The 15,396-nt window shown below is 38.2% G+C and overlaps 3 protein-coding genes across 5 annotated transcripts; 1 reads left to right on the top strand and 2 right to left on the bottom strand.

Annotated features, from left to right (window-relative positions):
- Positions 1-28: 28 nt before the first annotated feature.
- On the bottom strand, positions 29-3,829 carry LOC104823588 (UDP-N-acetylmuramoyl-L-alanyl-D-glutamate--2,6-diaminopimelate ligase). Its single transcript, XM_010555219.1, has 6 exons — positions 1,883-3,829; positions 1,448-1,564; positions 1,183-1,358; positions 885-1,030; positions 516-718; positions 29-183 (listed from the first exon to the last, which is right to left on the bottom strand). The coding sequence occupies exons 1-5, from the start codon at positions 3,780-3,782 to the stop codon at positions 700-702; spliced, it is 2,358 nt and encodes a 785-aa protein (XP_010553521.1). The 5' UTR covers positions 3,783-3,829; the 3' UTR covers positions 29-183; positions 516-699.
- Positions 3,830-5,938: 2,109 nt separating this feature from the next.
- Positions 5,939-9,741, top strand: LOC104823587. The gene is made up of 7 exons (XM_010555218.2): positions 5,939-6,434; positions 6,897-7,141; positions 7,230-7,297; positions 7,385-8,519; positions 8,615-8,694; positions 8,770-8,956; positions 9,059-9,741. The coding sequence occupies exons 2-7, from the start codon at positions 6,961-6,963 to the stop codon at positions 9,652-9,654; spliced, it is 2,247 nt and encodes a 748-aa protein (XP_010553520.1). The 5' UTR covers positions 5,939-6,434; positions 6,897-6,960; the 3' UTR covers positions 9,655-9,741.
- A 956-nt stretch (positions 9,742-10,697) lies between these two features.
- LOC104823586 (transcription factor EGL1-like) lies at positions 10,698-14,794 on the bottom strand. Of its 3 annotated transcripts, none has more exons than XM_010555216.2 (8): positions 14,404-14,794; positions 14,161-14,292; positions 13,381-13,650; positions 12,727-12,823; positions 12,567-12,638; positions 11,595-12,413; positions 11,031-11,474; positions 10,698-10,947 (listed from the first exon to the last, which is right to left on the bottom strand). In XM_010555216.2, exons 2-8 carry the CDS (start codon positions 14,277-14,279, stop codon positions 10,876-10,878), a joined length of 1,893 nt encoding a protein of 630 aa, XP_010553518.1. In that variant the 5' UTR covers positions 14,280-14,292; positions 14,404-14,794; the 3' UTR covers positions 10,698-10,875. The 3 variants fall into 3 exon arrangements, with proteins under 3 accessions (XP_010553518.1, XP_010553519.1, XP_010553516.1); XM_010555217.2 differs by having other exon boundaries at positions 14,161-14,338; positions 14,534-14,794; XM_010555214.2 differs by having other exon boundaries at positions 14,534-14,794.
- Between the last annotated feature and the right edge of the window lie 602 nt (positions 14,795-15,396).

The following is a 15,396-nucleotide window of genomic DNA, read 5'->3' as shown; positions in this document are numbered from 1 at the left end:
TTTGACCATGTCTGAACGAGACAGGAACTTGCCCAATGCTTTTCCATTGCAGAGCTCAAAATTCATCAACCCTTACACATAAACACACACTTGCATTTGCATATTCAAATACAGTTTTTACCTTCACAAAGATTTTATAACTTGTCTTCTCCAGCTTTTGGACTTACTCTACATTAGTGCCTCCTGCAATAAAACAACAACAACAGAGACTCGTTCATTGTAATGAAACAAACAAATCCCATTTCTCTGGTTCTCAAAATTAAATCAAAACAGAAACTGCATCAGTACAGACATGATCAAAGAGCCGGAATCTATGAACTAAATCCACTAGTTCCTCCAAAGTTCAAGACTTTATCATATTTCAGAAGAAGGGCAGAGGTTGTATCAGTCTTTGATCATGCAAGTTCAGGCTCTCTCTTTTTTTCGCTGTTTTCCGATTATTTTCACCACTTGCGTGAAAAAAATCCTAACAGGGTAAGTAAAAAGGACAGAACTTTAAAGTCATTGTGACTCACACAAAGCTCGACGCCATGGAAATCTCATCTCTTCTTCTCCTTCATTGAAAGCATCATCTCTCTGAGCAGAGAGGGCTCCTTGCAAATGGTATCGTCGCAAGGAACAGTGAGTCAGGTAGAAGTAATACCGGTTCACGTGCTAGTTGTCAAGTCTTTTGTCCTGATGGTCTTAACAATGGCGACATTAATGACTCTCCGGTAACCTGAAGCAACATAGTTAGGAAAAGAGAAGAGAAATGAATGTCATAGAAGCATCTTGGGAGGTTTTAACAATCTGACAAAACAGGAATCTCTTGTGTTATTGTCAGTAGTTTCGGTGATTCGCCACTGAAAATTAGCAAATATGACTGCAAAAAGGTTTTCACTTACCGCCATGGGAACTCACTCGTGTCTATTCCAGCCTGGTGAAGCTCGTCTACGTACTGCAGTGCCTCCCGGCACTCTTCCCGATCATCGAAGAACTCTTTCTTATCACCTTCAATCTGATACATTTCATGGCCTTTTCCTGCTACAACCTGCAATATATAGCAGTGTCAAGTGATTCAGAGAACGTTCAAGTTGATTTCTCGAAGACAGATTCGCTAAGAAGGGATCCAAATCTATATAGGAAACAACTTAGATCTTGTCCTGATGATTAAAGTGTGAAGGGTTTTTGTCTGAAACTTACAACCATGTCACCTTCTTCGCCCATAGCAACAGCACAACGCACAGCTACACGCCTGATGTCATGAAGGAAGAGCCGATGACCATTTGACAATGGTGGATAGTAATCGTTTTCACCGTGCTTTAGATATTCTTGCATTGTCCATCCCACCCCAACCAACATGTCATCCAATATGTCCACTAACCACAATCCGAAAAATTTTCCCCGCGAAGGATAAGTACTTCATCATTGTCTCAGAAACTCTTAATCTAATCTCAAAGTTACTTACGAGGATCTTCACTCCTTGGATTATCTGATGTCAACATTGTCACGTCGCTCTTGTCAGTAGCAATCTTTGTCATAACCGGCCTCTTTCCTCTGTCCTTCTCACCCTCGCAGCCGATAACTTGAACAAGAATGGGAAATAAACAATCAGATGATTGCCCACAACTCGGTGTTTATGGTCTAAACACAAAAGTATATCATCAATCCATGAAAATCTATCTATTAACCAATCCACAAATGTCAACCCCATAACAAAGTCCATACCTTTTAACCGATCCTCAAGTAAAACTCAGACATTTTCAAGATTATAGGAAGATGATACCCTTTTATCCCTTCAGTTCAACATTCAACAGAACTCATGTCTATGTATACAATAGTTTCCTTTCCATTGTCCACACCAAAATTGAATATTAGTTTGTGAAGTGAGACTTAAATGTACCGGTAATAATTCTTCTTGGTTTAAGCTCTCTAACAGAATCGAGCAGCCTAGACAAGCCATCAGGAGTGTGGGCATGATCCACAATAACACCGAAAGCTTGTTCCTCATCGATCAATTCACACCTGCCGGGAACAGCATCGACTTCCTCAACACCTCTAACAATATCCTCGAGTGGAGCTCCAACAGCAATCCCAACAGCCACAGCCGCAAGAATATTATATATGTTATGCCGTCCTAACAAGCCTGAGGAGATCTCCAGAATACCATAAGGGGTATTAACCAAAACCTGTGTCTCAAACAAGGAGAGCTCGAACTTTAATGGGTGGACATCGGCTTTCTTGTTTTCCATTGCGAATGTCACAACAGGAACATCAGGGTTCCCCTGTCGGATAAAGAAGGCTGCATTTGGATCATCTATGTTAACCACCTTCCTGTTCCTCTCAGGATCAGTCATTCTCCCAAACAACTTGGCCATGGAATCTCTATACTCTTCCTCCGTGCCATGGAGATTCAACTCGTCCCTTGTCAAGTTTGTGAAAAGGGCTATGTCGAAATCCACTTCGTCACATCTCCCCAAAGCAAGTTCATGAGAAGAAGCTTCCATGACCAGAGCCTCGGTCCCATTATGCAGCATCTTAGCCATCAAATTCTGAACCAAAACCGCATCAGGAGTCGTGTTTGGAGAGACAAGCTTGTTGTCACCATGAATGTAACAAGACACCGTGCTGAACATTCCTGTCCGTAAGCCCATTGCCTCGTAGAGGCTTTTTATCAAATACGTGGTGGTCGTCTTCCCGTTCGTGCCCGTCACTCCGATCACCGCCATGGATTTCGACGGGTACCTGTAGAAAGAAGCAGCCAGTGCGGCCAGAACTGCATCAGTGTCTTCCACGATTACAAGTGCCTTGCATCCCAAAGTGTCTTCAATGTCGATTTCCTTGCTCGCGACCACTGCCACTGCTCCTCTCTTGTCGGCTTCGCTCAAGAACATATGTTCACCAGTTTCGCTTCCGACACAGCACACGAAGAGATCCCCTGCGCTGACAACTCTCGAATCATGCTGGATTCCGGTGATCTCGACGTCTATGTCGCCGTAAACTGAGATGGGCACGACTTTGCTCTCGTCTAAAAGCTCTGCTAAGCTCATTTTGAACTTGGGTTCCACAATTCTGGCTTTTGCTTCCCCGAAATCATCGAAATCGAATCCCATTTGCTGATCAAACTCCGACCCAATACCGTTTTCCTTCTTCTTCTTCCCGCTTCTACTGTCGGCCACGCGCTTTCCTTCTTCATCTACCCAATTTTCGTCGTCGGAGACTTCAGTTAACCCGGTCAAGCTCTCGATCTCCTCCAAATCGGCAACTTCCTCTTCTTCCAGCTCATCTCCACCTTCCGTACCATGCCCTTCTTCCTCTTCTTCCTCTTCCTCCTCCTTGGTCCTCTTGGATGACGTCAACTTGGGAGGGTTCGGTGGGAGCAAGCCCTGCTTCACGAACTCGGTCCGCTTCATCGATATCGCCCGGTCGATCTCTCCGAATAAATCGTCACCAGAATCCCGATCGTCTCGACCCGTCTCCACCGCGTCCTCCACGTCGGCAATGGCGGACAGATACGTGTTCCGATTCTTCTCGAAGTCATCTTCCTGAAGCTTCCTCGCTCGAGCAGCTTGACGCTCAATCTGCTGGAACTTTGACACGCCGTGCATGGAATCTTCCGGCGCCTCCGGAGGGTCGTCATCCGCCGGGTTCGGGTACGAACTCCGGCGACCCGACCCGACGGCCGACGGAATAATACGGCAGTTTCGAGGAAAAGGAAAGATAATCGGCTTGTATGAAAAGGAATAAGTAGCTTTGCTTAGTGAGAGAAAGTTGGGGTGAGGAGAGAGAAAAGCAAACGCCATTGGAGAGAGACGAGAGGTTTTCCGAGGGGATAAGAGTTGATGTACGAAACGGTGCGTATACAGAGGAAGAGAAGCCAAATAAAACGGTGCGTATTAGAGGGCCAATAAAACGGTGGGTTTTTTTAGTTTGGGCCAGGTCTAAGGCCCATTATGCATCAAAGTGGGTTTATTAGGAAACTCAGACTATACAAGTATATTCTTTTTTTGTAAAAGTCTATAAATATTTTCATTATGGCATTATATAAAATGCATTAGGTTATCCATTTAAATATCCAATAAAATAATTTTGATATAACGTATGTTACATTTATAGCATATATGAAAAATAAAAAAATTGGTCAGATTTAATATCAATATCTAAAATATTGATAATAAATAGATACATGGATATAATATTTGCCATGGAGATCCTAGAGATGAAATTTTTTAGAACTTTTGTTCACTCCAAATTTACACATATTAATAAATCTATATTTAAATAAAAACTATATAACTATACGTATCATGTAAAAATAAGTATTAAGATTTACATAGGCAAATGGCTTTAAAGTATCTCGAATATTAATGACAATATGGTAAACGCATGAAAAAAAAAATATTTTGATATAGAACAGAGTATTGAAAATAGATACTTGAAAAATATAGTTGCAAAGAAAAATATTTCCTATTTTCCCTATGAGACACTATTGATGACATTGATTATATATATATATATATATATTTTATGAAATGGGCACAAAAATAAAATCACATGGCATCTTTAATTGGTAAAATGGACCGACCACCGCCCATTCTTGTTAAAGTTGGTTTATTGTTTAAATACATTTTGTGGTCCCTCCATTAAATGGGCTCATTTCTACGTTCTCATCGGCCCATATTAATTTCATTTATTTTGTTTTTTCCTAATAATCACGTCGCACGTGCGGTGTATTTGGGAAATTTATTAACAAAATCACGTATTAAATACAAAGATCAAACAAGCCATTAATTAAAAATGCATTAATAAATAATTTCTTTTAAAAAATTTACATTTGAAAATGCTGTTCGTTTAAAATTCATTAAAGTTTGGTACTAATATATATAACCTCCTAAACGCCTGACTTTATTATCGGTCAAACCACTAAATATATAATTTGAGCATGCAGTCAGATGATGATTTCCTTGCTACGTTAACAATATGTTGACCAAAGATTACAGATAATGATTAAAACAAAAACTATTGAATTTTATTTAATTTCACGATTATAATAATTTAAAAGATTGACGAACTGAACAACTGTATATTATTATGTTAACTTGGTCAATTTGAAACTACATAAAAAAAATTAAATGCAAAATCCGTCTTAAGAAAATGCTACGATAGATTTGGCGTTAATGTAATAATAATAATAATAATAATTAAAAAATCAGTTGCCATTGAATAATAATGTTATCACTGAACAATTAAAAAAGGAAATAATAAAGCATATTCACTTTGTTTTTGGCAGTTTTATCATTTATTTGAATGTTACGCAAATTATGTCACGGTGAGGAAATTGTCCCATACCGTGATACCTTTGTCTATACACTATATAACATTCATAGCAGTAATTATTAAATAGAATATTCGTATGCATAATATTGGACGGTGGAAAACTTTGTCATAAAGTTATGTGGATAATAATAATAATTTATAAACGTAGACTAACGTATACGAGTTGTAATCACGTATTATGTAGACATTATTCTGTATATATGTATATATATATATACGCACAGATGTGTATAGCATTGTAAAATGTAAGTGAATTATATTTAGAAAATATATATATATGGAGGAAGATCAAGAAGAAGACGGAAACAAAAGCTTGATTGGAAAGCATTGTCTCCACTCTGCAAATTTTCACGTCCCTTTCGTTCTCAAGTCCCAACCCTCAATATTTTTTTCTCCAAAATTGAAAAAAAAATCATGTCACTTGTTTAGCAAAACATGGTAATGAAATTAATGATTACCATAAAAGCCATTTTCATATTCAATCAAATACAAAATATTCATATCCCAATAAAGGATTTAACAGCTACCCTTTTTTTAAAAAAAACTATTACAAATTAACCAAAAAAAATTTGGATTGATATTTCTTTTTTCATTCCCTTTTGTTTCTCTCTCCTCTTATGATTTGTTTCTATTTTTTTCCCTTTGATTTCTCGATCATAGTTTTCATGGCACGAATATCTCACGACATTTCCTTCCACAGTCGTCATCGTCATCGTCATTCTCCTTCTTCTTCTTCTTCATCATCGCAACAGCGACGAGCACTTGCGCTTTAATGGCGAGGACCCATTCCAGAGAATAAACAGTAGTGACTGTCCCTACAAATTTCTTTGAAAGAAAAACCCCCAAAAAAAAGAGAGAAAAGAAAAGAGGAAATTGATTACACTGGTAGATGAGGAGACAAGGGTCCCTTAAAGATTTCTCCTTTTTTTTAATACCTCTTTATTTTCCACTCTCTGAAGATCTTCAATCCATCTGTGTGATATTTTTTTTTTTAAAAAAAAATGGGTTTTTTTGGGGGGTTTAATGTTCAACACTGAGCTCGGCTACTGATTGGCACCACAAACACAGAGACTGAACAAAGATTTCATTTTTATGACCACTCTCACCGAAATTTCGGGGTAAGTACATCTGCTCATACATATATGCGTGTGTGTATATATGTATACACATGGAAATAGATATGCTGATGTGTTTGGAGAATCTGGGTATGACATCATTGAAGCAGAGCCATGGAAAAGAGGAAATTTTTATGCTAAAGGAAAGGGTTCGCGTATCTGTTGAGGGTGTTTGCTGAGAAAAAAAAACTTGAGGCTGTTTTAATGGAAGATTCAGTTCAAGGGATTAAAGGGGGCAAAAAAAAAAAAGAAACAGGAAAGAAGATGAAATGGACAGCTTTCTTATTCACCTGCCAAACAGTGAACAGAAGAAGCAATTTTCAGACACAAGAAAGCAAGAATTGCTTTTCTGTTGTTTCCATGTTTTGAACTATATAATCTAGAACACAAGTGTTCTGTGAATTGAGTAAATGTCCCGAATTCTGTATCAAACGTGTTCTTTGGTCTTTTTTCTTGGCTCCTCAGGTTCATTTTACTTCATAGCAAGGGACGGGTTTTTTGAGTGAAGAGACAGTTTGATTCTTGGATCATGGAGAAGAAGGGATCGCCCAGAAGCACCGGCCATGGAATTATCCAGAGAAGCCCTTTTGTGTATGAGAAATACAAAGCTGGTTGTGCATGGAGATTGATAAACTTGTTTGATTTCAGACAAGGTTGGTCTGGTAAGAGACTGGTTTCAGACAAGTCACACGGGTTCAGAGATTCTGCTGGTGAGCGCTTCTTGATCATTTCCTACCATGATTTATCCTTGTGAAGTTCATTAAGAAATGGTGAGTTCTTTGATTCTCTTTTATGCAGGTAATGTTTATACGAAAAGTCAGCTTGATTTGATCCGGAGGCTTCATGAGAAATGCCAGTGTACTAATGTAAGTTCAATGGTTTTGTTTGGTTTGTTCATTGGTTATATAATAAGGACAGATTCTGAGAAGAAGTGGAATTTTGATTCATTCTAGAACGTGAATGCTGAGATCAAAACGAAGAGAAGATCATCTGTTTCTGGAACCAAACATGACAAGTCTTGTCCCAAATCCGTTAGGGAAATATCGGATCGCGAGGTAAGAAGGGCAGAGTATCTAAAGGATGAAACCTTTGATAGCCTAATTCAGACTCAAGGCAAGGTTGTTATCTCGGAGCGAAAAAAGGAATCTTCTTTGAGTGAGATTGTGAAACTCGAGGAGAAGACGGATGAGAAGAAGCCGGGCCTGAAAAAGGGTCGGGACCAAAGATGTAAGAATATGGATTCAGACTCGGACAAGTGCCCCGAGATTAACCTTCATGTTCGTGTGAACGAAGCATTGATATGTCAGAAGGCAAAAAATGGAAAGGTTCTTGGCAGAGACCGGTCTAAGCAGTTCTTGGAAGCACTTGATGTTGTGAGTTCGAACAAAGAATTGTTCGTTACTCTCTTGCAAGATCCAAATTCTTTCTCTGGAAAATGTGGCAAAGATTTAATGGAGTCTTTGACAAAAGCTGAATCATATGAAGCTCGTATGAAAGAACGAGGAGAATCAGAAGATGATTTGGACAGAATTGTTCTATTGAAGCCGAGGTTAACAAGTTCGGATGATGATAGTTCTTACTTGAGATTCAGACATCTGACAAAGAAGTTGAAACTTGTTGTCGGGTCTAACAAGAACAATGGCCGGGAAAACAAGCTTCTACGTGCTATTTGTATCCCCGAAGATAGTTGTGAAGATACTGAAACTGAGGCTACGAAGAAGTGGATGGAGAAAACAAGCGATGAAACAGATTCTCGAAGGAGACCTGATGATTCAAGTGGAAAAATTGGCCATGGAATCTCAGAGTTTTCAGTCTTTAAACGCAAGAAACGGGTTGAATCCGACGTTTTCAGGTTAAGCCCCGAGAATGATGTATCGCCAAGGAGATTCAATGTGGAAAGACGCCATGAGAGAACAATCTCATCGCCCGTTTATGAAGTTCCTCATGCATTGAGTAGTTTCGAGAGGTTACGACTTGAGAAGCAGAGCTTCAGATTAAGAATCCCGGGCAAGAATGGTAACGTGTTCAACCCGAAACAGGATTATCATCTCCGATCATTTGGTGAATGCGTTTCAGAAAAGTGTAGAGGTAAAAATCTGCAAACTGTTCAAAATATGTCTCTGAAGCTACGTGATTCATCCTTTAAACAGAAGATGAAGACCAATCATGTAAGATTTTTACAGGTTCAGCTTCTTACAGCAATCCGAGACCTGACATGGAAGATGAATGCATGGAACAGAGATTCTCGCGGAGTTCATGTGAGGTAAATGTTCAAGAAAGAAGCATCGATTGTACAATATATTATAAAGATATATAATATAACTTTGATTCTTCTCAGGATCATTCGATAAATCTGGAGACAAGAACACTATTTTCGGGTTTTTCTAGTCCAGAAAGATCGAACAGCAATACCATTAACGACCTGAAACAAGAACAGGAGCACCCTAGTCCAGTCTCTGTTCTTGCGAGAATTCACATGGAAGATGATACTACAAGTCCTGGAAATTCAAAACATGCTTCCACAGGTGAATCCAGATCAAATATTTCATTTCAGATTGCAAAATTCTTGTTCATTCTGTCCCGAATATATATATATGAACCCCTGCATATTCCATTGATCATTGCAGAAGAACAGATTGGATTCTCTTCTGACCCAAGAATCGACCTTAAGAGCATATTCTCGAGAGGGTCAGTTCAGGAGTTTGTAAAGATAGTTCTCAATACTTCTGGACTGAACTGGACAGAGCTCCTCGTGAAATGTTCCGTCTCATCTCTCGAGACCTCACTGCTCGACCAATTCTCAAGCAACAGCAACAACAGCAACAAGAATGATCACCATCATGGTCTTTTCCTTGATTACACGAGCGAGATTCTCCACGAGATATACAGAAACGACATAAAGTCTTGGCCTTTCACGCCATTGAAGAACCCTAAGCTCACTCCGTTGGATCTGAGAACAGATCTGGTTGACCACGCCATGAAACGTTTTGACTGGAGTTTGGTCTGCAACTCAGGAGGAGATCCAAGAACATTGGAACAGCTTATGGAGAAAGATCTGACAAAGCCATGTTCGTGGATGGATTGGGGAGGGGAGACAGAGTGTGTTGTGTCGGATCTCGTTGAACAAATCTTGGAACAGTTGGAGATTGAGATCTCCACAGAGCTCGGAACAATGCCCACAAGGTTACCTAGGTTTTTACCGTCTTACTCAACGTTCTTGTAGTAAAATTATGTATACAACCATTTGACGATACGTAATTAGATTTTTTTTCCCTTTTTTTGTTAATAAAGCAGATACGATTTCACTTGATGTTTACATAAATTTTCAGACTTCTTTTCTCCCTTGGGACATCCCTGTTTTGGTTTCAGGTTGAGATACTTCGGCCTCGTTCGGAAGGTTTGCCTTTTGACCGAATTACCCTTATGCGCCCGCAGGCGCCGTTTAATTCTTCCTCTTTGCAGGGGCCTCTGCGTTCGACTCAGAACAGGCCTGCCCAAATAAATATAGAAAAAAAAAATATATAATCATAATACAGCCGCACAATATTATATATATATATATATATATATATATATCATGACCGCTATATTGAACTATTTTTTTAGTGAAATAAAATTAGGTCTGGTAATTCCAAGAACTGTTAATTTTCTTTCCCAAATTTTACCAATAATTTCTTACAAATTATCATTCGTTGATTTTTCAATGAATATTTCTTAATTTTTTCTTTTTGATTTTTACAATTTTTTTTTATAACGTGGGAATCTGCAGTCATTTATCCTTCGGATATACATTGGGTAACCATTTACTTTCGTATAATAGTTTACAAACCACATTAGAAACATAAATCAGATTAGATTGTTCATAACGGATGGTTAAGAAGATTCAAATTTTTTAATTTGATGGTCAAAGGATCTAGTACTCAACAAACTCATTTGGGGTTTTTCGGGCTTTTAGAATTTTCATAAACATTCAAAGAAGTATCCAATTTTTGTAAATTTCGTTTCAACATCTAATTGATTATATGGTGAAGTGGATAGACTGAATTTTATAGGTTTGGGCAAATTTATTCCCCTAGACATAAATATAATGATTTTTAATTTTGAGAGTTGACGCTTTCCATGAAGTTGAACGTTAGATGAGATGTGCGAGGACCCCCTCGATGCTACTCTGTTAAATTTGGGCATTGTAATTTGTGCACTCACTTTTAACAGCTTTTGACCACAACTCCTTTGTATCTCCACTTTTCTTCATTCACATTTGGAATATCTAAAATATGATAATATCGTATTAAAATTTACTAACTAGCAACAAAAGATAAAGAAAATAAAAGAAGAGCTTTGTTTCTACATTAACGACGCATAATTTTCAAAATTCAGAATCCCAAAATCCGGTTAGGATCATTGAATACCAAATATTCTAGATGTCAATTTAAACCGGGGTAACTCAGCATATCCATGCAACTCTCTGAAGCGCCTCTTTGATCATTCCTGGTGTCGCTATTTTCGAACCCTTGTGCTGCACCCAAAACCCCCCCGTCAAATTCGGTTTATATCGGTTACCCAAACATAATCTAAAGATAACCGGGTTTGAGATTGTACCTTGCATTTGACGGTTAAGCATAGAAAACCGTCACCGGTCGAAGACTGTACCGAGTGAGAATCCAAGTTAAGATCACTGATGACATCCATTATCTCAAGCAAGACACCTTCTCGCCAAGCACATCTAAGCTCGATAACCACCTCGTTACCGACCAAACCGATCCTCAAATTATCGGTTAGACCGGCTGAACTGGAGTCTGGTTCAGCATCTTCCACATCACTATTCCTTCTCTTGCTAACCAAAATCCTCTTCCCATTTCCGGTACGATCGGTATGATCTCTGCAAGTTGCAGATGTTCTCTCTCCTGCTTCATTCGGTTTCTTTCTCTTCGCCATTCTTGTCTCTGTATCTGTTAATTCTCTGCAAGATTCCAGTTCTTGGACTCTTCTCTCTAGCTCTTGCAGGTATTCTATGGTGTCGTCAAGAACTGATACTTTGTCAACCTGTAAGAATGAAGACAGACTAAACCCGGTTATCATTAACCGAATGAAACATGTCCGAGTTTTCGGTTTTTTCCCATAAAATGCAGTGCCAAATCAACCGGAGCTTATTGATTCAATTACCTTATTGATCGAAGGGATTATCGATCTCAGAATCATAAACCGTTGGTTCAGTTTCTCGCTACGTTTCTTGTCAGACAAGGCATGATTCGCCGCCAGCTCATCCCCAACCCTAGCTCCGCTGTCATCGGGTGTGTCAAAAAACAACTCGTTCTTGTCCATCCGAGGCACTTCGAAGATAATCTTCTTCAGCATTTTCTGAGGCATGTTTCCGCCAGTATTGGGTCCTATGAATTTCACAAAAGCTCCTCTCTTCCACCTCGTAAAGCTCGATCTTTTATCGCAGTTCTGAAACTGCGGTCCAAGAATCAGTTGATGGGTCGTCTTGAAAACCATCGAGAGAACGCCCTGGTAATGCAAATCATCGTTCTTGGCAGCCAAATTTACGTGGTTTTGCTCTCGGATCTGCCCCAACCGCTGCCGCGTTTCCTGAACTCTACCCTTTCTTGAACCGCAAGCAACCCTTCCGGGCTCAACAAACGTCTGCGAGATGCAATCGCTAGAATTCAGCGATTGATGAATGCAGTTGCTGAGCTCTTCATCCACAAGTTGCCAACTCTGCACCTGAGACGCACCGCCATTGATCGCCTCGGCCACCAAGGAATCATGATCTTCGAGTTCTTGTTCAAACCCGTTTGTTGTTTTGGTCGGAGAATTCACCGGAAAATCGTTTCCGAACAAGGGAACGTATTTTTCGTCGCCTAGAATCTGTTGAGGATCGAGAACTTCGTGATAATCGAGTCTGGTAGAGATTGTGGTGTAAGGAGGAGCTTCCAAGAACGATGTCTGTACATATTGTATCAGATTCAAATCCTCTGTAATCTGCATAAACCGAGTTTTTATCATTACAATTTTAATCCTCTGTTGTTTAATTGACGAAGCAGGGGTATGATTGCAACTATGTAAACATTTTGGGGTTTATTATTAAAATCGAAAACGTTTGGGGTTAGATCACAAAAGAGACAATAAGCTTACGTGTTCTGTAGTGCCAATCTCCACGACGCCCCCAAGAAACGGAAAGCAAACCACTGTTTGAACCGAAGCACTCTAACAGCAAACGCAGAAAATAGCGTTTCATGATCCAAAACTAACAATACAAACGCAAACGTAAAAGCAAAACGCAAAACAAACGTACTTTGGCTAGAAGAGAGCGGCTGAAGACATTGCTGTCGGCGTTATGAGCGTTACAAAGCCATATCGTTTCACCGCTCTCTAAGGTGCGTCCAGGCAATCTACGATAAACAAACAAAAACAAAAATTAAAGATATATATATATATATATAAACAAACAAAAACAAGTAATCGACAGGTTAGAAAAGATGCAAATACCCTTCATTTTAAAATATTATTTTTTTTCCATTACATATCAAATGAGAAATTCAAATGATTAACGTGAATAACGCATGCATCCGGGAATTCGCTCGACAAGTTTTAGCATTTATTGTGTAGTAAATATAAACGGGTCTGCATGTGTATGTAAATATGATTGGTGGTTTATGGTTGGAATTTTAAAATGACAAATAGCGTGTTAATTTGGTGTGTGGGTTTAGAATATAATGGAGAGAACAAACATATTGCAATATTAGTCTATATATTAATTTTAAAGTTTATAAACCCGGTGTATAAACAAGACCAACCGGAATATATTTATTTATTTTTTTAATAAGGTTTGTTTCAAACGAATGTAATAAAATCGAATCAAATATGAGAAAAATGAATCAATAACAAAAAAAATATAATAAATAATCATGAAAACAAGAGGAACGGGTAAGGGAAATGACAGAATTACCCTTCGCCAATGCTGAAGACGGAGGACATGCAGACCAAGTAATACCACTCGGTGTCGGTGAGGTCCTCCGGCGCGAGGGCGGAGGCGGAGGAGCGCCGGAGAACCTGAGATCCAGCGGAGGATTCTCCGGCGGAGAGAGAGTCGAAAAGCTCTCTCAGCTGCTCGCTTCTCTGCAACCCTAACTGGTCGGCTCTGATCTCTGCCGTCGTCTGAATCGTTTTCCGTGTCTTGATGTCGCCATTGTAGTACCCATCTGTCCACTCCAACACTCTGCAAAGCTCAAAAAAATAAGATCAACCACTCGCGAAATGGAATAATTGATGATTCGAAAGACATTGTGTTTTGAGATTCGTGAATGTTTTTTCGAGATTCCGGAAGTGATGAACAATGAACCAGATTCTTTTTTTTTTCTTGGTACATCCAAAATTAAGATTTCAAGCGAATCCAATGGTTTGGATTTTAACAAAAACAAGTTTCAGAGATTGATCGAAATGTCCGAGCTTGAGAACTTCAGTTCTTGAAATGATTGTTTTGGGAGACAACAATGGAAATTCTGAAGTCAAACCCATAAAATATTCTTAACAAAGAATCTCATCACTTCGAACAGAATGAACAAACCCAGATTCGGACAAAGCAAGAAGATTCGGTGTGTGTGTCAATATTAGCTAATTATAGAAGATTGAAATTAACGAAACAAGAAGTTTCCCGAAATTATAAACTCCGACAAAAAAAATCTAAATTTGGAAGAAAAAAAAACTAAGAAGGGTGAGCATATAGTACCCTGGTTCAGAAGCGGAGACAGACCAGAAGATTGCGTAGCTCCACTGTATACTTCGAACAGCAACCGCAAGTTGTTTCTTCAGATTCTCCGGCACCGTTCTGTTTTGTCCGGCGACCATTGTTTCTTCATCTCTACACCCCCATTGATAGAAAAAAAAATCACCCAGAAATAGAAAAACTAGAAGAAAAAAAACAGCAGAGAATAACCCATCAAAAAAAGGAAACAGTATCAGATTTAATTACCAGGAAAAAAAAAGGGTCAACAAAGATCATGTAGAGATTTGCATATAAACAAATTTTTATTTACATATATTTTTTTTTATTTTGGGGTGTGCGGAAGCATCAATATCAGCAACAGAGACAAGAAACAAACCCTAGATGGGGTTTTAAGGTTTCGAGCTTTGATTTCATGACATTATTTTTCGCCGGAAAAAGACAAACCGAGAAGAGTTTTGCTATTTTAACACATTAAAAAAACTTTTTTTGTCGCAGGAAGAAATCTTTTTTTTTTTTGTATATGGGAGAAAGAACATTAAATTATTCAGGCAAATTTTGTTTTGCTTGAAGTTTGAGAGTTGAGAGACTCGTGCTCTGTCTCAATCTCTCTCGATATGTTGGAGGTGGTGGAACTCAAAAATTGATGAAAATGAAAAAAAAAATGAAACTGACCAAAAACAAAAAGCAAAGAAATTTCAGAAAAAAAGCTATATGGGCGTTAATAATAATAATAATAACCGGCCATTGCCGAATAAAATTATACTTTTTAAATACTTTTAATCATTTATGATTACCCTCAAATATTTTAAATTCTGAAATATTTTGTTGGAGGGCGAATCGCTTGTGTTCAGCTTCTTGTGGAGTATAAAGTTTTATGGTCCTTTATAAATTTGATACAAATTATTCTTATATATATATATATATAATTTAGAAGATTATAATGGTTATATATAGAAAATGAAAGAATGGAATAAAAATTGATAAAGGCGAGAGGTAATCAAATATAGTAATCATCAAATATGCTCTTTTATAACTAATCATAAGATGATTGAAAATTCAATCTAATTGCTAGAAACTAAAAATATATATGTATATTAAATAATAGGTGTGTAAACTGAGTTAAGATTTTTTATCCAACCTCCGGTCGATTTTTTAGACGACTTTAGCCAAAATTTGTCTAACTCAATTAAAAAACTGAATATTTTTATTATGTTTATTTTATTTTATTTTTTATAATCC

Source organism: Tarenaya hassleriana, unplaced genomic scaffold, assembly GCF_000463585.1.
Source record: "Tarenaya hassleriana unplaced genomic scaffold, ASM46358v1 Cleome4, whole genome shotgun sequence".
Classification (NCBI taxonomy): Eukaryota; Viridiplantae; Streptophyta; class Magnoliopsida; order Brassicales; family Cleomaceae; genus Tarenaya; species Tarenaya hassleriana.
The sequence above is the reverse complement of the archived record's forward strand: the minus strand, read 5'-3'. Positions and strand labels throughout refer to the sequence as shown.